Source organism: Typopeltis vanoorti, chromosome 7, assembly GCF_054136105.1.
Source record: "Typopeltis vanoorti isolate ZY-2024b chromosome 7, IOZ_Tvanoo_1.0, whole genome shotgun sequence".
NCBI lineage: Eukaryota > Metazoa > Arthropoda > Arachnida > Uropygi > Thelyphonidae > Typopeltis > Typopeltis vanoorti.
In genome coordinates, this window is record NC_143555.1 from 141,080,257 (window position 1) to 141,102,356 (window position 22,100).

The 22,100-nt window shown below is 37.5% G+C and overlaps 1 protein-coding gene across 1 annotated transcript in view; it reads left to right on the forward strand.

Moving 5' to 3' along the window:
* Nucleotides 1-22,100, forward strand: part of LOC150105132 (protein O-mannosyl-transferase Tmtc3-like) — a 318,113-nt gene that overhangs the window by 278,871 nt on the left and 17,142 nt on the right. Inside the window, exons 14-15 of the mRNA XM_090395125.1 lie at nucleotides 3,747-3,867; nucleotides 12,716-12,817. Of these exons, the coding sequence (XP_090251251.1) occupies nucleotides 3,747-3,867; nucleotides 12,716-12,817 (223 nt within the window). The remainder of the gene's footprint in view (nucleotides 1-3,746; nucleotides 3,868-12,715; nucleotides 12,818-22,100) is intronic.

The window sequence follows — 22,100 nt, forward strand, 5'->3', positions numbered from 1 at the left end:
GGTGTTGCATTTTTGAGTTCAGAAATATAAGGCTGTGTACTATATTGAAGGTTCTGTACTGCAGGAAGTGGATGAGATTTTAGATTTGGGAGTGATGGTTGAAGCAGACTGAAGTTTAGAGGGCATATTGCTAGTGTTGCAAAGGCTGCACATTGTAGTGCTGCTATGATAAGAAGTACTCTATGTTGGGATAAGGAAGTGGTTGTGCCACTGTATAAAGCACTGGTCAGACCACACTTTTACTATTGTGCTCAAATCTGGTCATCTGGTTTTCCATGTGATGTGGAAACATTGGAGAGAGGTCCAGAGACAAGAGACTAAGACAATATCAGGACGTTGGAATGCTGGCTATGAAGAGAGGTTGAAGAAATGTGGATTGCAGAGTTTAGTGGATAGGAAGAAAAGAGGTGATATGATATAGATGTTAAGTTAGTGAGAGGATTTTATCAGATTAATCCAGAGAGGATTATAAAAAGAGTTAAACATTATAAACAGGGGAAGAACCAGAGACCATCCCTGGAAGTTATGTAAGAGCATGGTAAAGAGGGGTCTTAGGAGTAGATTTTTTACATGGAGATTTATCAGTGAATGAAACGCATTACCAGAATGTGTTGTTAATGCAAGAAGTGTTAACGATTTTAAGGTTCGGTATGATAAATATGTTGTCAGTTGAACGAACCTCCCACGATGAGTCTGCCGACTCCATGGAAGGTGTAATAATAATAATAATATTATAGTTGCATATGTATTTCCCTTTTTAGTTGAACTATCTTGTTAATACTTAACTTTTGCATTAACAATAATTTGAATTGATTTGAGGAAGATATTTAATTGTTTGTGGATGATGTGAATTTTGAGGAGATATTAGGAATGATGTTGATATGGTGGTTTTTCCCTTCAGTTGTTTCTGACTCTAGGTGACTTTTTAGGCATTGTCCACAAGGTGTTCCTGGTGAGATTTTTACAGGGTAGTTCACCATTGCTTTTCCCAACCCCCACAATTTTATCTGGGCTCAGGACCGGCATATGGCTCGGATGTATTCATGACTGTAATCTATGTGTGTTCATGGAGCCAATTTGCCTATTCTGGGGGACAAAAAGCCTGACTTTCCATGGAAAAACCCCCTATCTCCATACGAGACTGGCTAACTCACCTTTCATTTTAAAAGACCAGATAAAGGTTCCTCACATCATTGACGAGAATCGAACCCAGGTTTTTATGACCAAAGGACTTCGTCTACACTGACTGAGCTACAGAGGCTCATGATGTTGATATACCTACCTGCTAGTTTAACAAGCTGGGAGTAAGGTTTTAAAATTTGAGTTCAGAGGTGAAGAGTTTGTATTCTGTTCGTGAGTTTCACTATTGATGTATTTTTCTAGCTCACACTTTTTTGATGATGATAATAATTAGCTGCCTTCCAAAGCTCTTACTTAATTTCATTATTCATCCAATTCATGCTCTCTTACTCATCTGACTCTCCAAATGTAGCACAGTGCTATTCTAAATTGATTTTTGCAGGAATGCTATTCTCGACTGATTATTATTATTTTTATTTATTTATTTTTTTTTTTTTATAATCCCATGGTATTATTACACCAGATCATAGAGGTCAAGTTCATGTATTTTATACAGCACCTTTTCTGGGTTGTTATAGAGTTCACATTTGGAAATATTCATACAGTTTAGCAAATGCATTGGTGATGCTTCTTCGATGTTACAAATTTAGCAGGTGGGGAAGACTTTTATGCCATTGCTAAACTTGATTGGTCTTGTGTGGCCAGTCTTGAGGCGAGAGATCATGGTAGTGGCACTGCGATTAAACTGAGTTGATGGTAGCTCCTGGATTTTCTGCTGAGTACCAGTGGTGAGTCATGTCCTGAAGAATTATTCTTTTTATGTTTTCTTTTTGGGTGGTATTATAAAGATCGAAATCTGTGGTATCACTTGATGTTGCAGCCATTTTTGCTACTTCATCTGCAGTTTCGTTTCCCTGTAATCCCACATGGGATGGGATCCATTGGAAGATTATTTCAGAATCCTTATGTAGTTTTTATGTTTTTTGCTATGTCTCTAAGTATTTCTTGATGGCTAGTGTAGCAGTTCTTAATAGCTTGAAGGGCTGCTAAGGAATCTGTGAAAAATATAAACTCCTTCGGGTTTTATTTGTCCAAATATTGCAGTGCCGTGTTAACCACCTTACCAGCCATTATGGATCAAATACGCATCCTCATACGCTTCATATTCATCATATATTTCAATGTATATCAATGGTATTACAATTTTAATATGCACTTCGCATCCATGATAACCTTGACGTCTATAGACGTCTTGGCCGGTAGCATGGTTAATGGCTATTAATTCTGCATGGTATGAGTTGCATCCAATACTGTTAGCTTTTTTTAGTTCTATATTATGAGAGCCATAGATCAGTACGCCACTCCCAGAATTGCCATGTGGATTTTTGGAGCCATCTGTGTAGATCTTTATTGAGTCAGGTCCATATTCCATTATTTTTGAAAGTACTAATGATCTCAAGATTTCAGGGTTTTCTAGGCTTTTTTTCTCATGTTTCCCTATTTCAGAGTTGCTAACTATATTTTTTCTGTCTTGATTTGGAGGAAATGTGGGTAGTTGGCTATTTTATTTGGACAATCCAAGGGAATTTTATTTTCTATGATTTTATACATTGTTGATTTTTTCTTTATTCTGTTTGTTGGTTTCCAGTTTTTAAAAAGTTTACTTGTTCTATGATGTGCAAGGTTGGCTCTTTTTTCCTACAAATTTGATAAGATTTTCTTGCCACCTAATTTTTAAAGGAACAAGGTTGGATTCGAATTCTGCTATTTTTCCAGGAGTTGTATTCCTTAGTCCACATATGATTTTAGCAGCATTTTTCTGAATTTTTATAAGCTGGTCTAAACTGGTTTGTGATGTTTGCATCCAGATTGGCGAAGCATATTCCATTATGGGATGGATAATAGAGGTATATGTGACTTTTAAGGTTTTAGCATCGGCTCCCCACTCTTTACCTCAGATACTTTTCATGATATTTAGCCTTCTTTTTGCTCTGACTGTAACATTGTTGATATGTTTATTGAAGCTTAGCGATGGATCCAGAGTAATTCCAAAGTATTTGGGGTTTTCATTAAATGTAATTAGTTTGGTCTCCACTTTTTGAGGTGGTTATTTATAGTAAAAACACAGATTTCTGATTTAGTAGGGTTAATTTTGATTTTTTGGTTTTCACAGTATGTAGCTAAACTTTCAATGGCTTTGCTTAAGTGACCTTCTGCTGTTTCTAGGTTGTTGTGAGCTGAGAATAGGACCAAATCATCAGAAAACATAGCTGATGATTTGGTCCTATTCTGATTTTGATAGTGATGCACCTGAATGGCTTCACCATGTATCACTTGGTGTTCAAACCTTACATGGAACAGGAGGAATTTTCTGCACCTTTTTTAGATATCACATGGTTCAAGGCTGTTATCTGGTTGTAGAAGGAAGTAGCTAGTTTTCCTTTTGTAAAACGAATAATTGGACTGAGTAAAAAAGAAATAGACAAGAATGGTATATTTATGTCTTAAGGTCTTAGCTTATCTAAATAACTACAATCAAAGTAATCCTCAAAACAAATAGAATAGTCATCTACAAATATCAGTTTCTAGCATTTATTACAATGTGCATGTGCACGTGTGTGTGCACCTGTATGTAAGTGTGTATATATATTTTATTTTTATTTCAGACTAGATGTGTTGCAACAAAAAGGTAGAGCCAATGAACGCATCTTTTTCAATATGGGTATGATAGCTATGGAAGATAAAGATATTTATAGAGCTGAACTTTGCTTTAAAAAGGCAATTGAGGTGAGTAAAGTTTAGTGTTACTTGTAAAGTAATCTCCAAAGGACATATTGCTTTATTTTGATGTTTATAAGATTTGCCAGAGGCCAAAGGAATGCCTGGATGTATTCCTTTACTTGAAATACTTTTAAACTCTAATATCTTAGGGAAGCAGCTATGCCACATAAAATCTACTTCATAATATTTCTGTTGTCATCGCTATCCTAATCCTTGGGCCAGAGACCTTTATATGGGCTTTTTGACTGAAGTGAGTTTGTTGGTCTCAGTTTTTTCCCCACTCAGAAACATTTTTGCCTGGTATTTTAGCCTTAGCAACTTCAGTAATAATTTCAACCAGTTAGCCTATCTCTTAGGTGATATCAGGTATCCTAATATAGATTTATTTTACTCCTCTGGACAACATGAAATTTGCCAGTTTCTCCTGTTTTACAAACAGCAGAAACTGGCAAAATTTCTCCTGTTAAACAGGGAAAATTTGTGAAATTTGTCAAAACAGGAGAAATTGGTGTAACAGATCTGCAATGCTTTTACTTTTGCATTTCTAGATCACACATTTATTGAAGATGAGCTTATAACTCTCGCTGGCAGATTATTCCTTATTCACCATGAAAAGAACCTTGACATCACATACTTCTAAACTGTAACCCTTACTCAGCCAGCTGATGTCAAGTTCTCCTTGTACCTACCATGAGCTGAAATATGTCCCTTATATCTGTCTATCTTGTAAGATCCCCTTACTGTTTACATCTTCTCACCTACCTTTGAATCTCTTATGCCATTAAAAGACACTTTTTCAGACTTGACTTTTTCAGAGGATCCACACCCCTTACTTTATATATACAAGTATATCTTCTTCTCATGTTGATTTTTAAAATTTGGAAGTCAACACTCCCTTAATCTGTCATAAACAAAATTCCATAAGCCATACGTCATCATGGTTACCATGCCACTGAATCTTTTCAATTATATCTCATCAACTTATCAACTATGTCTGAAGAAATACCATCACCATCTCATCCATCAAAATCCCTTTTTCAGAAATGCTATCACCATCTTCTACATCCAAGGTACATCAGAAAAAATAGCCAAGTCATTAAAAAAAATGCAACCTTTGCACAGCTTTTAAGCCCCACCAGAAACTAGCTACCTTTATCTGTTCTACCAAAGATTAGCTCCATCCTCTCTCAGTGCCTGCAGTATATAAAGTACCCTGTTTCCGCAAGTCAACTTACTATGGACAGACAGGTGGATTGGTCTCCATCCATTTAGATGAACACGAAACTTACATCTGCAATCATGAGTATGGTAAATCTGGTCTTGTCAACTATGTATTGGATACCACTCACAGGATCCAATCCTGTGAGTGGTATCCAATACATGCTACATCACAGTAAATTTAAAAAACAAAGACTTTTTGGAATCTGCAACAGCTCTCAGAAATCAACCAAAAACAAATATGAGTGCAAGAAACTTCCCAAAATTTGAGGAACACTAATCCTCAGAGATCCTCCCATAGTGGAATATGGTTTGGATGCTCTGAAAAAGTGTCTTTGAGTGGCATAAGAGATTCAGAGGTTGGCAAGATGTGAACGATGACCCCAGAAGTGGGCAGCCAAAAACAAAAATGACAGATGCACATGTGAACAGAGTGTGAGATTTGGTACGGTCTGACAGACGGATTAAGTGTGTGATTAATGGCTGATGAATTGCAAAGGAATCAAGAAACAGTCAGGGTGATTTTAACTGAAGAATTGGGTATGCAAAAGATTTCTGCAGGGTTTGTGCCTCGGATCTTGACAGACGAACAGAAGCAGCAGCAGCAGCTTCAAGTTGCAACTGATCTTTCTGCAAATGAGCACATGTTTCCGAGAGTAATTACAGGTGATGAAACCTGGTGCTTCCAGTATGATCCTGAAACAAAACGCGAGAGCATGCAGTGGAAAACCCTAAGTTCACCATATCCGAAAAAAAGCACACTTCGCGTTCGCAGTTTCAAGACTCTGCTGGTGTGTTTCTTTGATCAAAAGGGAATTCATTGAGGTGCTGAAAAGATTAGGAGATTCTGTTCAGAGAAAAAGACTTGAATTGTGGCCTGACAAGTGGATCATCCATCATGACAATGTGGCAAGACATAGTGTGCCCATCGCGAGAGGGTTTCTGGGCAAAAAATCAGTTACCAAATTAGGTCATCCTGCTTATTCACCCAACTTAGCTCCCTGTGTTTTCTGGCTGTTTCCAAAATTAAAGACTGCGCTAAAAGGATGAAGATTTTCTGACATCGCTGATATCCAGCATAATGTGATAAAAAAACAAGAGTATTCCAGAAAAAGAGTTCCAGGCCTGTTTCCAAAAATGGGAACATTAATACACTGTCTAAACAAGTATATTAATACACAAGGGAATTATTTCGAAGGCAACAGTAGCCACTAATGTATAGTTCCGAACCTAGGTTTTTTTACAGGTGCATTCCAGGAATTAAATTGTCACGCCTCGCACTCTCAATCTGTCCTCATAATCTGCATTTCATAATCCTGATGCCACCAATGTAACTCTTCTTTGCAGCCTTTTTCACTTATCTTCTCTTCCAAACCCAGGAGACCAAATCTGTGTACAGTAGTCCAGGTATGGTCATATCAAGGCCTTCTAAAGAGGCAAAATGATTTCCTTATCCTTATACGTCAATGCTTGTTTCAACTTTGCAATTATCCTCTGAGTTATATTTGCAATTTTTGCAGTGTAACCTTTGAGCATCAGTTTCTTATCCAAACTCTAAGATCCCTAACCTCATCAATTTCTTGTAACATAATTCCACCAATGTAATATACTGGATCCCCACAGATGTGAGACCCTTCAACACTTCTGCACATGTTAGAAGAAGGAGAATCCTTTCCGATAATAGGGTAATCAATCCGTCTTGTAGGATGAGTTGTTTATTATTACATGTCAGAAAATTAACTTTTCTTTTACGAACATTGTAGTTTTTAAAGTGGTAACTATTTTGCTTGTATAACAGTTAGAAAATTTTACATATAAAGCACGTGCTTTCATGTGTTGGTGACCAATTCATACATCCTTTATTTTTTTCTCCCCTTCAACATGAATCGACTATTCCTGGCAACCTATCAGCCCCAGTTCTATGAACTGTGGGCATACAATACTATTGGAAATCTCACTGTGTCAGAGTGTGTAACTTTACACTTATTAATATTCAGTTGATAGCTATTATCATTTGCTCACTGTCCCAGCTGATTCAAATCATTCTATAAGTACCGTATATCAGCAATATCCCTGATTTCCCAGCCTATCCTTGTATCATCGACAAACAGCTGAACATCTTCTGTCAGGCCATTTCCAATATCATTAATGTACAGCTTGAACAACACTGGTGCAACAACTGATCCTATGGGTAAACCACTTGTCACCTTAAATCTAGTAGGTTCACACCCACCACATACTAATTTCTGATACCTGTCTGTCAGCCATTTATTTATCCAAGTGAATAGCTTATATTCCAATCCCATATTCTCCAATTTATACAGCAGCTTTTCATGTAGTATCATAGCATATGCCTTAGTAAACTCTAACAGTATCATAATCTATTCATTCCTTTTATTCAACTCAGCCATAACATATTATAAATTATGAGCAAACTGCTAAAACATGACCTTCCTTAAGTAAACCCGTGCTGTTCTTTGCAAGACATAGCTTGTCTATCAGCTCCTTCCTGTATGCAAGTTCTTACCAGCTTCTCTAAAATCTTCACCACCATTCCATAGATACTAACAGGTCAGTAGTTAGACACATCAGGTTTTGCACTACCCTTGTACAATGGGATTATCATACTGAGCTGAGACTTAAGCTGTACAAACATATCAAGTGACAAGCCATTTCAGCTGAACATTCCTTTAGCATGTGTGCTGATATCCCATCTGACCCTATTGCTGAATTAATATCCACGCTTGGCAACAACTCTTGAACCTCATTCTTATGCACCTCTATCTCTACGTTCAGTTTAGTAGTACCGTGCACCGTGTTACATGCATCCGATTGATAGATTTTAGAGAAGTTAGCACTCGTTATTTGAGTGCTAACTTCTCTTCTGGTGTTTGTTAGCATCTAATTTGTTTCTGACACTAGAGTACTATGTTCACTAAAGTTATTCTTCCAGATTCGTTTTTCTTTTACTTGTATCATAGCAAAAAAATTCTTATCAGCACCTTTAGCCTGAGAGCTAATTTCTTTTCATACCTCCTGTTTAACTTTCTGTACAATACTCTTAACTTTTATGGCTTGTGCTTTATATATTTCATAACTCTCTCAATTGTATTCTCACAATTTTCTTTCCACATCATCATCTGCTTATGGATCTCAGTCTTAATAAGGTTGTATATCCATTTCACTCCCACCCTGTTTGTTCTTCAAGCTCTAGGGACACATTCCCATACCGCCTCATTTAAACACCTTTTCAAAGCTTCTCATGCATTGTTGATATCCTTCCCATTCAGTAACTTATACCATTGGACTAAAGATAGTATTCTCCTGAGTTTTTCATAATTTCCACCTTTGTAGTTCAGCATGTAACCTTTCCTAATTGGAATATCCATATATTCAATTACTTTACAGGACAGTATGGTATGACCACTGTCACTAATTGATGGCAAAATGTTCACATTCTTAACTGAAGCCCTGTCTGATGCTGTGATCAAATCTAACACTCTCTGACCTTGTTCCTTCTTTCACATGCTGTTTGAGACAGTTATCTCACAAATCTCAATAAATTCTTCATTCTTAGCATGCGATTTCTCTTCTACCCAATGAGTGTTTGGATAATTTAAGTCACCCACAATGATTACTCATATAATATCCATTAGGACAATTTGGTGTAAGTCTAAGCTATCACCTTGACTTCACACTCATTGCTAGATGGAGCATTATTATTATTATTATTGCTTTCATAAGTGTCTATCCTAACTGGACACAAATCATCCGATGTCATTAGTGGTACCTTTCTTCTCTGTCCTTCATAAAAATACTATGTATCCTTTACACTCGATTCCAGTTACTGCATCTAATCTTATAGCCAGGTTTCACTAATGCCAATAATCTTAGGCTAAAACATATTCACCAAAGCAACAAACTTGATCCCTTTTTTCCCTAATGCTCATGGCAGTGTATAAAATAACAAGTTACCTCCTGCTTCATATATTAACATTCACAGTCGGCTTTGCCTTCTTGAGCAAGTTATTGTTTTCCATCCATAGACACAAAATCTGAACCTAAAGCATAAATTTCTACCCCTTTACCAGATTCATAACCATGCTCAATGACATTCATATTATTGTCAAATTTAATACACATGCATTAGCTGAGCTTACACACACATTTTCACCATTCTTCCCATGATAATCTCATTTTCTTGATTCACTGCATTGGTCTCAATTCAATTAATAATTTCTCCAGGTTCTTGATGCCCAAATTCATTCAAGTTCAGGCAATTCCTTTCATACAAATTGTTTCTTACTATGGAGGGCACATATGCTATGCCTCTGGATACAGTTAAAGACTGCCGTGTTTTTGTTGATTGAAACACAGAAATACAATATCCAGATGTGTGCATGTTTTTTACACTCGCTGAACTGCAATGATCCACATAGATTACAGTTTCTACTCAAGAGTATTCAAAGCATTCATCAGAAATAATAAAACATCCACAACAGTGCAACAAGAAACAAGGCATGATATTACACCAAGTATGGTCCTTGCTCAAAAAACATCTAGCACATGGGAAAGCCAGTGGCACGTATAATACCATCAATCATCAAATGCCTACATAGCACAAGCATGCATTCCATGCATTGTTAGTCTCTCTTTTTCAAATATTTACATTGTGATTATTACTTGTTTGTTTGTAGCTTAATATTTTATTTTATTTACTCTCTCTCTCTCTTGATAATGCAAACACAGTTATTTTGCAAAACAAGTTGAGTGTCTGAAAAACAGTTTTTACTATCAGTTGTTCAATGTAGTTTAATACTGATATTACAATTTCATCACAAAGAGAGTGAAAGACAACAGTGTGGTAGGAAGGGTTATTAATATACTTCCTAAGTACGGCAATGATGAGTTGAGATGGCAAACAAAAATCATGGCTGGTGTTTGTTAGCATAACTGTATGTGAGCAGAAAGGGATGCAGTTTGTTGATATGTGGAATGCTTTCAAGAGGCAAATGAAATTTTATAAAAGAGAAAAATGGATTTGGTGTGAATTGTTTGGAGCAACTGTTGCTAGAAGGAAGAAGGAGGTGTAATGAGTGATGTGAGCAAGAGATAAGAGAAAACCAGAGAAGATGCAAACAAGCAGGAGAATGAAACAGGTGAGGCCAAAGTGTTTGTGAAGAGAGAGGAGAGGAGAATAGTATGAAAGATGAAAATGTGAGAACAGGAATGCAAGGTAGACAGGCAAATGATGGGGGTAGTTGGGGCGGTCAGAGAAATACAATCTAAGAATAGATTCTGGAAGCAGTAATGAATGCGTATGGGGATGGTCAGCATAGGATTGGGATGCATGGGAAGTAGTTAAATATGATAGAGAGATGTCACAGATGAGGAATGGCATGGGTAGGATTTGTTATAGATCAAGAAATGAATTGTTATGCTTATTTACAAATGTCAGGAGTATCAGAAATAAAGGAGATGAAATTGTTCCATTGATGGAGTTTATTTCCAAAATTAGTTGGAAGAAGTGAAATATGGTTGGATGAGAATGATATCCTGACAGGAATAGAAATTGAAGGGTATGATATTTATCATGAGGATAACAAAGGCAATGATAATATGATGATGATAGTGGGGGAATTATGTCTGCACAAGGTTAAAATACAAACGGAAAATAGTGCATAGTTTTGAAGCAGTATGGTGGGTGGTGGAGTTGGTAGGAAGTGATATTTAGTTGGATGTTCCTATAGGCCAGGGAATGTGGAGAGTGAGGATAAAAAAATATATATGTAAATTGGCTTAGTGAAGAGAATGATCTTCATTAATGGTGATTTTTAATTATGATAATACTTATTAGAATGTAGCAATAGCATCAGGAAATAAGGAAATCGAATTTCTTAAGTTCTTGAGGGACTGCTGTCTTAGACAATATGTAACAGAAGGCACACAAGGGTTGAGAGTCTTAAGGCTGATCATATCATCAGAGGATGTGTTGTGAATGGAGTGACTAATCTTTCTCCAATTGGTAAGAGTGACCATGAGGTGATAGCCTGAGTTGTAGTCAGTCACATGACAACTTCTGTGAGGAAATGATATATATATGGAACTAAAAGGCCAGTGATTATGAAAATCTTAGGAAATTGGAACTATAGCATGAAAAAGAATTAGGTGAAAACAGATGCTGCCTGGGCCCTTATCAAGAGATATCTACAGTAGCACTGTCTGAGAGTATTCCAAAGGTGAAAAAATCTAAATAAAATAGGAATAAAATGGATGAATAAAGAGATCAAGCATTCAGTCTGGAAAATGGCTTTATGGAGACAGTATAATATGAAAGGTAATAATCACTTTAATAAGGAATAAAGAGAGCAGGCCAGGAAGGTGACTCAGTGCGGTTCCATCAGCAGGAAAGGTCATGGCATCGGTGTTTTGGGATGCTAAAGGCATTTTGTTTATTAATTATCTTGAAAAGGGTAAAACAGTAACTGGGGAATATTATTCCGATCTTTTAACCAGACTAGACAAAAAAATTCGTGATTAACGATCTGGTTTGCAGAAGAAAAAAATCATCTTTCATGAGGACAATGCACCTGCCCACAAAGGTGTTTTGGCAATGGAAAAATTAAGGGATCTGCACTATGAATTGTTGGAACATCTACCCTATTCCCCAGATTTGGCTCTCTCTGAGTATCTCTTCCCAAAACTAAAACTCTTCCTTGCTGGTCAGCGTTTTTTTTTCAGATCTTACTGAGAATCATTACAGGGACGGGATAATGGCACTGGAGCATCGCTGGAATAAATGTATTAGTCTTAAGGGAGATTATGTTGAAAAATAAAAATAAATTTGAAATTATAAATTCGTTTTTTCATTGTTAGGCTGAGAACTTTTCAGACCACGTATATATATATATATATATATATTGTGTATTCACCATGACCCCTAATCAGATGACTCTACCCATCCTAGGGAAAACAAAGGTTGAAGAAGAAAATATGATGTGTGTATATATACATATACACACACATACCAGCCACTGGATTAGAAATTTCACAGAAATCAATAGTCTCTGTATAGGCATATAACTGCCAACACCAATCCTCTTCAATTTCCAGCACATCATTTGGTGAGATATGGGTTGGGAAGAGCCTTCAGTAAATGCTTTGGTCAGTTTCTGCACACAGAAAGTTCTTTTGGTTGTACAAGCCTTCACAGATGGTGGTAATCTCATTCTTGAGAGACTGTTTTTGGCATACGGTTATGTCTCTTAGACAAACAAAGTGGATTATGTTATTTTTCCACTGATTAAATGCCTGGCATATCACACCTTTTGAGAAACCAGTCAGTTGTTTTCAAAATCATGGCTCCAGACAGGCATCCACAACAACACCCCCTTATCGAACTAACTCTAAAAGATCATTTGATTTTCCCACTGTAATCAACACTATTGACAATTATTGACCAGCAGTATTCTTAAATAGTTGCCTAGAACATGTGACCAAGTGTTTTGCATATACACTGCGCAAATGACATTTATGTACATCTGCATAAAAGTTTCTAATTCAGTGGACAGTATGTGTATATGTTTTTAGATAATATAAAGTTTAAGCGTAATTAATATTTTATTTTATTTAATAGCTAAAAAAAGATTTCAAAAGTGCACTTTTCAACCTTGCTTTGTTACTGACTGACACAAGGCGATCTCTTGAAGCCATTCCCTTACTTCAAAGACTTCTAATGGTAAGTGTTATTTAACTAGACAGAAAAAATAAATTGGAAAGTTACAGGAATCTTAGATTTATTATACTTTAATTTTACTATACAGGGTGTTCGGGATAAATTTGACATATTTATAATTAATTATATTTTTCCGTAAGTTACATGTATTAACACACACTTCTCTTCATTTAAAAGTTTGGACCCTTCTTCATTCATATACAAGATGTCAGAAAGGATGGATAGCTGGAACCCACCTGAATCATGGAAGAGAATAACTTGTATCATGATGATTCGTGCCCGCCATCAAAATAAGGATATTACGACTGCTGCCCAATGCTCCCTGAATACAGTAAAAACAATCAGGCATGAACTAGAGACTTGCAATGGTGACTACGAGGATGTAGCAAGAAGAAAGATCCCTAGCAGACGATCTGATTGCGTTCGTACAGCAGAATTCCTCGCAAATCTGCAGGAACAGGTGTTGAAGAACCCTGGCATTGGAATTCGGGCTTTGTTCGTGGAGTTGCTAACTGTAGTCAAGCCCTGGATAACAAGGGTAGCCAATGGTAGGCCGTATGTATGGCAGCAGGATTCGGCCCCTTGCCACACCTCTGGGAAAAGTCAAAAATGGTTGTCTGAAAATTTCTACGACTTCACCAGTCCAAATGTTTGGCCTCCAAACTCCCCAGACCTTAACCCCATGGATTATTTTGTATGGGGCGCAGTTGAAAAAGACACCAATCGCACTTCCAGTAATACAAAAGCCCAGTTAATGGATAAAATTAAAACAGTTTTTGCGGCCCTTCCCAGGGAGACTGTAGCATCAGCTTGTTCGAGGTTCCGAAGCAGAATTGAAGCTGTGATCGATGCTAATGGTGGTTATTTTGAGTAAATCTTGTTGATAGTATTGTAATTAACTCTGCCTGTAATGTTTTTTTGTCAATTCATTAAATTTAATAGATACAAAGAAGATTTTCTTTTTCCTTACGAAACTGTCAAATTTATCCCGAACACCCTGTATATTATGTTATGAGGTCCTCTTTGGAAAAATACTTTTTCCAATTTAATGGTATTTATTTAAATATTTTTATACCTTTATTAGAAAAGTGTATGTCTGTTAACAGAGAATTTCGTTCTAAAATGAATGAAATACATGAAAATTCATGAAACAATAAAGTTATTTATTTAAAAATATTGTTATATATTGAAATGAGAATGTAAAAACTGTGATTAGGTTTAAGACACAGTTCAGTGATCTTCTCTTGTGAGGTCTTGTGTGAATGCCCTTCTTCTTGTCTTTATTATTTTTGATAATTAAGTGTGTTTGCATGATTTATTAAGTACTCATGAGGTCAACCATGCTGGCGTCGGCTAGTGCATCTAGGTGAGCACCACAAAAATCAAGTGGTATTAACAACATCATCATCATCATCAAATTCCTGACTTGTACCTTCAAGGGGTGCACAGGATATGATAGTACTACTTGAAAAACTAACATCACCACTAAATTCCTATCTGCAATTTTCCTCCAAATTAATCTGTTACATGTCAAGACTCCAACATTATCAGATCTTATATTTCTGTCTTCTAAGGTACTTTTTACTTTATCACTGCACTTATATCTTGATCTCCCTCTGGGTCTTCTTCCTGCCAAACTGGCAGAGAACACTTGTTTTTGCTAATCTGTACTCTCCCATTCTGTTTAAGTGACCATATCACCTGAGATTAGCTCTGCTAACACATTCCTGGATGCTAACAATGTCAAATTCTTTCCTAATATTATCCTCGTTTTTAATATGATATTGCTACTGATACCATCTGTTCATACCCCTAATTTTTTTCAGGACTCTAATATCTGTGGTCTCTAGTCTTTGGTCAAGTGTTTTATTTCTAACCAAGCTCTCAGATCCATAAGGTCTGTTGTCTTTCCATATTGAATTTACCATCTTCACTAAAAATCGTGCCTAAGTAGCTGAAATATTTTACTTGTTCTATAGGTTCTCCATTCACAATGCAGTTGATATTCATTGCTTCTGCCTATTTTCATTATCTTTGTCTTTGTCTTGTAATTGCTGACCTTCATACCATATTTATTACAGCAGTTATTCTGCTTAGTCAGGGGAATCTTGTAGACGTGTACCAGATTTATTTAGAAATATAACATCATCTGCATAAAGTAAAGAGCTGAGATTAACATTCTCCAAGTTTGACATCGGCTTTAATACCACTTTCCTTCATAATGTGATTCATATAGATAATGAATAACAGAGGGGATAATGTACATCCTTGTCTGAAACCAGATTTAATATTAAACCACCTTCCTGTACTTCCTTCAATTCTAACTGCTGACTTACAACTCAAATAGTTAACTAAGTATTGCTTGATCTAATGCCCCATTGACACCATATAACTGTAGCATTTTGAATCATTTTTCTCTTTGCACCTTGTCATATTCTTTTTGCATGCCTACAAAACTTAAATACAATTCTTTGTTCTCAACCGTTTCATAAGTATACTTGCATAAATCTTACCAGGAACACTCAGTAGGGAAATATCTCTGTAATTCTCGAATTCAACACAGCTGATCATATTCATGCAGTAAAACAAATAATAGAAAAAACAGAAGAAAACCAATTGCCTCTCTGTTTAGCCTTCATTGATCATGAAAAAGTATTTGATTCCATCAAAACTAATGCAATAATCAATGCACTTCAGAATCAGGGAGTTCCTGGAGAATATATGGACTTCCTCCTCCAGGCAATATACCTCACTGCAACAGTAACAATCCAACTTCACATGAGTAGTAATAAAATATCAATTGAAAAAGGTGTCCGACAAGGAGACTCTCTATCACCCAAAATCTTTTACAGCAGTCCTTCAAGAAATATTTAATAATATAAACTGGACAAACCTTGGTATAAAAATTAATAACAGAAACTTAACACATCTAATATATGCAGGATGATATCATAATTTTTGCAAACACTCCAGAAGACCTTAATATAATGATAGAAGACCTATATCATGAAAGCAGAAAAGTCGGTCTAAAGATAAACAGAGAAAAAACTAAAATCATGTTTAAACATTTAGTAACACCAAAAAACATAATAATAGAAAACAATTTTTTGGAAAAAGTCTCTTCATATACATACTTAGGTCATCTCATTGACCTAAACTGTGGACTCCAAAAGGAAATAAATAGGAGAGTTCAACTTGCCTGGAGTGTATTCAAAAAATTGAAAAACATTTTTCAAAACGATGATGTCCCACTCTGTTTAAAAAGGAAGACATTTAACCAGTGTATACTTCCAGTCATCTCATATGGTTGTGAAACTTGGTTGCTAACAAGAGCACTGGCAAATAAATTAACAACAACTCAAAGGAAAATGGAGAGGTTGATGCTAGGAATCACATTAAAAGATAAGAAGCGAAACACCTGAATAAGAAGCCAGACTCGCATCACTAACATCATTCTTCACCACAAGCGACTAAATTGGAAATGGGCCAGACATTTATCCAGAAGAGAAGATGAGCGATGGACCACAATACTTACGAACTGGATTCCTAAAGAAGGGAAACGAAGCCGAGGACATCCTAAAAGAAGGTGGAGTGATGAACTGTCAGAGTTTATTGGGGAAAGTTGGTCAACCATTGCCAAGAACAGAGAAAGGTGGAAAGAATTGGAGGAGTCCTTCATCCAGCAGTAGACAGAAAATGGCTGAAAAGAAGAAGAAGAAGCCTTTTTTATGTCACGTTTGTATATCATGTCTGTATGTAACGTTTTTTGAAACGTTTTGCAACTCAGGCACTACCCTGAGTGTCGAGTCTTCAAACTTCGAGTCATCAGAATTCAAGGAGAACCAGCCTACCAGTTCGGAACTCGGGGGGGGGGGGCACATTTCTCCCAATTTTGAAGGCTCGACACTCAGGGTAGCCCTGAGTGTTGGGTCTTCAAAATTGGAGTTCTCAGAATTCAAGGAGAACCAGCCTACCAGTCCAGAACTTGGGGGATTGGGCACCATAGGCGCTAGGTGGGGGGAGCAACCCCCCTTTCGAGTCATCAGAATTCAAGGAGAATTGGCCTACCAGTTCGGAACTCGGAGGGGAGAGGAGAGCCCCCAATTTTGAAGACTCTACACTCAGGGGCTACCCTGAGGTGTTGAGTCTTCAAAATTCGAGTTATCAGAATTCAAGAAAGACCGACCTACCAGTCCTGAACACGGGGGGGGGGGGGGCGTGTTCCGGACTGGTAGGCTTTCCCATGTTAGAGAAATGTATTCTCTAAGAGCACAAGCTGACTTATTTTCGAGGAACTTTTGATATGCTTTCTTCTTTTCCTTCACTTCCTCTTTAGCTTCCTGTGTCCACCATGGAGTTCTTATTTTTTTATCCTTACAGACAACCTCACCACATGCTCTCTGGCTGAATGAAGCAATGTTTTCTTCAGAATCTGCACTGAACCTCCAAGGTTTGATTCCTGTTCTCAAACTCTTTAATTTTTACTTGAATTTTATGTGACTAATGTTTGTGAAGGGGAGAGGCCTTCATCCTGCATTGGGTAGAAAAATAGGCTATTTTTTTTTTTTTTTTTTTTAATGTTTGTGTATTTTAGTCTTCATTTCACATCTGAGTGCTGCTCAGCTTTTATTCACTTTAAATTATTTTACATGTTCTTATTTTCAACATGAAATTCAATTTTTTCCTGCTAAGGGCTAATTGGTGATCACTTCCAGTTTAAAAATCCTCTGTAAACTCTAGTCTTCTGCACCAATGAGAAAACATCACTATTAACAATAATACAGTCAATGAGACTTTTCTTATTCCTTGCCTCTTCTCTCCATGTGAATTTCTGCATATTTTTATGTTGGACCATTGTGTTATAAAAACCATTCCATGTCCTGAGCAGAAATCTAACAGGTATTTGGCATTATTATTAGCTTTGCTCTTTTTTCCAAATTTTCCAAAATATTTTTGTATGTCTGACAATCATTTCCTACTCTGCTATTTAGATCCCCAACAATGACCAACTTTTCCTTTTTCATTGTGTCAGTTGCTTTCTCTAAACCCTCAAAAAAAAATTCCTCTGCTTTGACCTTAGTAGAACCTTCTGTGGGTCCATAGGCTCAAATACGTCTCATTGTCCAATTTCCCATTCTGATATTTGCCCACATCCCTCGTCTTGATATTGCCTACCACTCAAGAAGATTAGCCACGTATTTAGTGTTGAATGGTAGACTATAACACCTGAATATAACATTTTGTATTTATTGCTCAGAAAGATCTCACCAGTTTTTGTCTTTTTTGTTTCAGTCACCCCTATTATGTTGATCTGGTGCTTATCCAATTCCTCAGCTAGCTTCTTGGGGGTGTGTTTCAGGATTTGTTCCAGTAGCTGACTTTTCGCTGTTCGTCCTGGTTCCCTGGTGTAAACAACCGGGGGGGGGGGGCTTGTTTAACTGAACGTCACCCCAGCCGGCATAAAATTCTGTCATGTTGTACCATCATTTAATATTGTGGTTTAAGCCAATAAGAATACAATTTGGTCAGCTAAATCCCAAATTGCCAGCCCATCCTCGTTCATTCATTATCCAGTAGATACCTAACTGGGTGCACTACGAGAAGGTGAGGATTGGACATTAGGTCCGAAGCCCTGGTCAGTTCTCCATATTCCTTAAAAGGCTATGTGGAGGTCTCTTTCCAGTTATATAGCTTTGACCCTTAAGCACCCCATTAACAACATTGACTTTATAAAAATGGTTCAATGTCATAAGTGTAATATGTATGCATGGCAGAATGCAAGAAATGTGTTTGTGGAGAGACTGAACAGGAGATGAGAGATAGTATAAATTTGTAGGAGGTGCAAAATTAGATTATAAGTTAACAAATACTAAACAGACTAAAGAAATAAAAGGTGGCATAAATGAAAGAAATGGAAATGGAACAAAAGCTAGTGAAACTGAGGGAGTGAAATAATACAAGAATATAGAAGTGAAAGTTAGTGATAATGGAGCAGAAAGAAGCATAACATGGAAGTAAGGTGTGGCAGAACAAAAGGTAGCAAGACTACGTTAGTGACAAAGAGTGAAATTGTCAGAATGCAATATTTGATGAAACATTTATTGAAAATGAAAAATGAAATTAGGAATATTCTGAGTGATATGAGATGTTTTGTGGAAACTAATGAAATTATTCAAAAGAATAGAATTAAAGAATAAATGGTAAAAGAGGTGATGAGTAATTCCAGGACAGCAGTATATGGAGATTCTATTGTTAGAGGATTAGTTCATGAGAGAGTCTATAAGGCTTGCTATCCAGGAGGAAGAATAATCATGATAATTCAGGCTTTGGACATGAGGTGGAAATGAGAAGAGAATTAGTGGGAGTTATGGGAACAAATGATTTAAGTGAGAAGAATGTAAGGGCAAATATTGGAGGTTATTAAGAAAAGTGAAAGATAACAGTATAGTGGGAAACGTTGTCACTGTGTTCCCAAGGTATCATGATGAGTTGAAATGGAGAGCCAGAATCATGAACAGTATGCTAGTAGCTGGGTAAGGAGAAGGGAGTACAGTTTGTGGATGTATGGCATGTGTTTGAGTGAAGAATGGAATTATACAGGTGTGATGGGTTGCATTTGAATGACTTTGGAGTGAGTGCACTGGAGAAAGTGTTGCTAGATGGAAGTGCAGTGTATGATGCAAGCAAGAGATCAGAAATAAGAGATGAAGTGAAAGATCAATAGAGTGGTATTGAAGAAGCTGAGGTGCTTGGCAGCGAAAACGGTAGTAGTGTGAGAGATGAAGAGAGAACAGGAATGCAATAGGAACAAATGGACCCAGGGGAGCACTGGTGGACGAGAAGACGTGGCACAGAGAGAGAGAGAGAGTGGATGTTGGAAGTAGCAGTGAATGTATGTATGGAGATGACAGCATAGAAGGTACCCGGCTATTAAGCAACCACCAGTATGGATTCTGCCAAAGCCATTCAACAGGAGATCTACTCTCATACATCACCCATCACTGGACAAACGCTATGGAGAAATTCAGCGAATCCCAAGTAGTTGCACTTGATATCTCCAAACCCTTTGACCGAGTCTGGCACAAAGGCTAAAACAAACTCCTATCATTTGGACTACCTCAGGACTTCTGCAGATGGATTGCCAGCTTCCTGTCTGGACGCACACTATGTGTGATGGTAGATGGCTCCCTATCCTCTCACCATCCAACTAATGCCGGGGTCCCTCAAGGCTCAGTTCTCTCACCGACCTTCTTCCTTCTATATATCAATGACCTACTTCAGTTGACCTCTAACCCAATACATAGTTTTGCAGATGACACAACACTACATTCCTCCCTTTCATTTGACAAACCCTACCCTACACAACTCACTTCAACCCACAGAACATAAACCACCACTTCCCTTAATTCCGACCTCCAAGCCATCCTCCGATGGGGCTCAGACAACCTTGTCAACTTCAACACTAGTAAAACCCAGTTCTGTCTTATTTCTCACAAAAAAGAACCATTTTCTCCCAGCATTGTTTTCGATAACACTCAAATTCACAGACAAGACGAAATTTCTCTTCTCGGAATTACCTTGACATCAAGCCTCTCCTGGCATAAACACATCACAACCATTGCATCTTCAGCTTCCAAAAAACTAAGTTTTCTCTTTCGCTCAGGATGCTACTTCACCTCTAAACAGCTGTTAACACTATACAAGTCACAAATCCGCCCAGCTCTCGAATACTGCTCTCACATCTGGAGTGGGTCTCCAAAAAGCTCCCTCAAAATGCTTCACTCAATACAGACGAGAGCAATTAGACTAATAAATGACCCATCCCTCACCAACTCGCTCCCCCACTTTCATATTGACGCCTGGTCTCTGCAATCTGTATATTCTATAAATACTTTCACGGGAAAGGTTTATCTGAAACAGCATCAATAATTCCCCCACCCTGTACCAAGCCCATTGGAACACGTACAGCTGCCGCCCAACGTCCTTTTATAGTACACCTCGAAACCCACAGAACAAGTTTCTTCTCCTCCTCATTCATCCCTGCTACTGCAGTACTGTGGAACAGTCTTCCCCCTGATGTATTTCCCAAGGAATACAATATACAGGCGTCCAAATCAAATATAAACAAGTTTCTCCTTTCACAACCCATCATCCATATACGGTACTAACGTACTATAGGTTAACCAACCAACCTCCTGTACATGGGCCCAACATAAAAAAAAAAATTTTAAAAAATAAAAAATAGAAATGGAATATATTGTGATGTGGGTAATGTGGGTAAGGAAGTTGAGACTCAGTGGATATAGGTGGTAAGCATGGATAAAACTGATTGGGCAAGGGTAGGTGTAGTTGGGAAATCACAACCAACAGGCTTGGATAAGACTGGTTATAGACTTAAAAATGAACTGATGTGTTTATTTACAAATGCCAGAAGTATCAGAAATAAGGTAGATAAAATGGTTTCACTCATTGCGAATTTATGTTTATTATTATTATTATTATTATTCAGGCCTCCATGGGGTCAAAAGACTCATCGTGGGAGGTCCTTCCTAAGAAACACAAGTCCATCAAGACTCATTGAGGGAAGTCCCTCCAAGGAAACACAAAGTCTATCATACCACTCCTTAAACGCATTGACCATTCTCACTCCCACCACTCTATCAGGCAATGCATTCCATGGCTCAACCACCCTCCACACAAAGAAACCACCCTCACCCTCTTTCTCACAGTTTCCTTTCGTAACTTCCAGGGATGGCCCCTTATCATGACTCCTTCCCGCTGTTCAACCTAGCAAAAGAACTCCCCAGTGTCAACCCTGTAACCACCTCTCAACAGTTTAAAAGTCTCAATCATATCATCTCTCCTTCTTCTATCCACCAAACTCTGCAGTCCACATTCCCTCAGCCGATCCTCATAAATCTCACTGTACAGTCCTGAAACCATCTTTGTTATCCGCCTTTGTACCCTTTCCACAGTTAATTTATCCCCTTCAAATCCTGGGGACCAAATTTGAGAACAATAGTCAAAGTGTGGTCTGATCAGGGTCTTATATAACAGAATGATAACTGTTTTATCTCTGCAGATCAGCATCTTTCTCATTATTGCAGCAATCCTCTGTGTTACCTTCACCACCTTTGCAATATGTCCCCTAAATTTCAGATTTCTATCAATCATCAACCCTAGATCTCTTGTCTCCCCTACTTCCTCCAGTTTAACTCCTCCCATAGAGTATGCAGCGTCCCATCGATGTGTCCAAAACCTCAAGACCTTACAGTTTGATGCATTA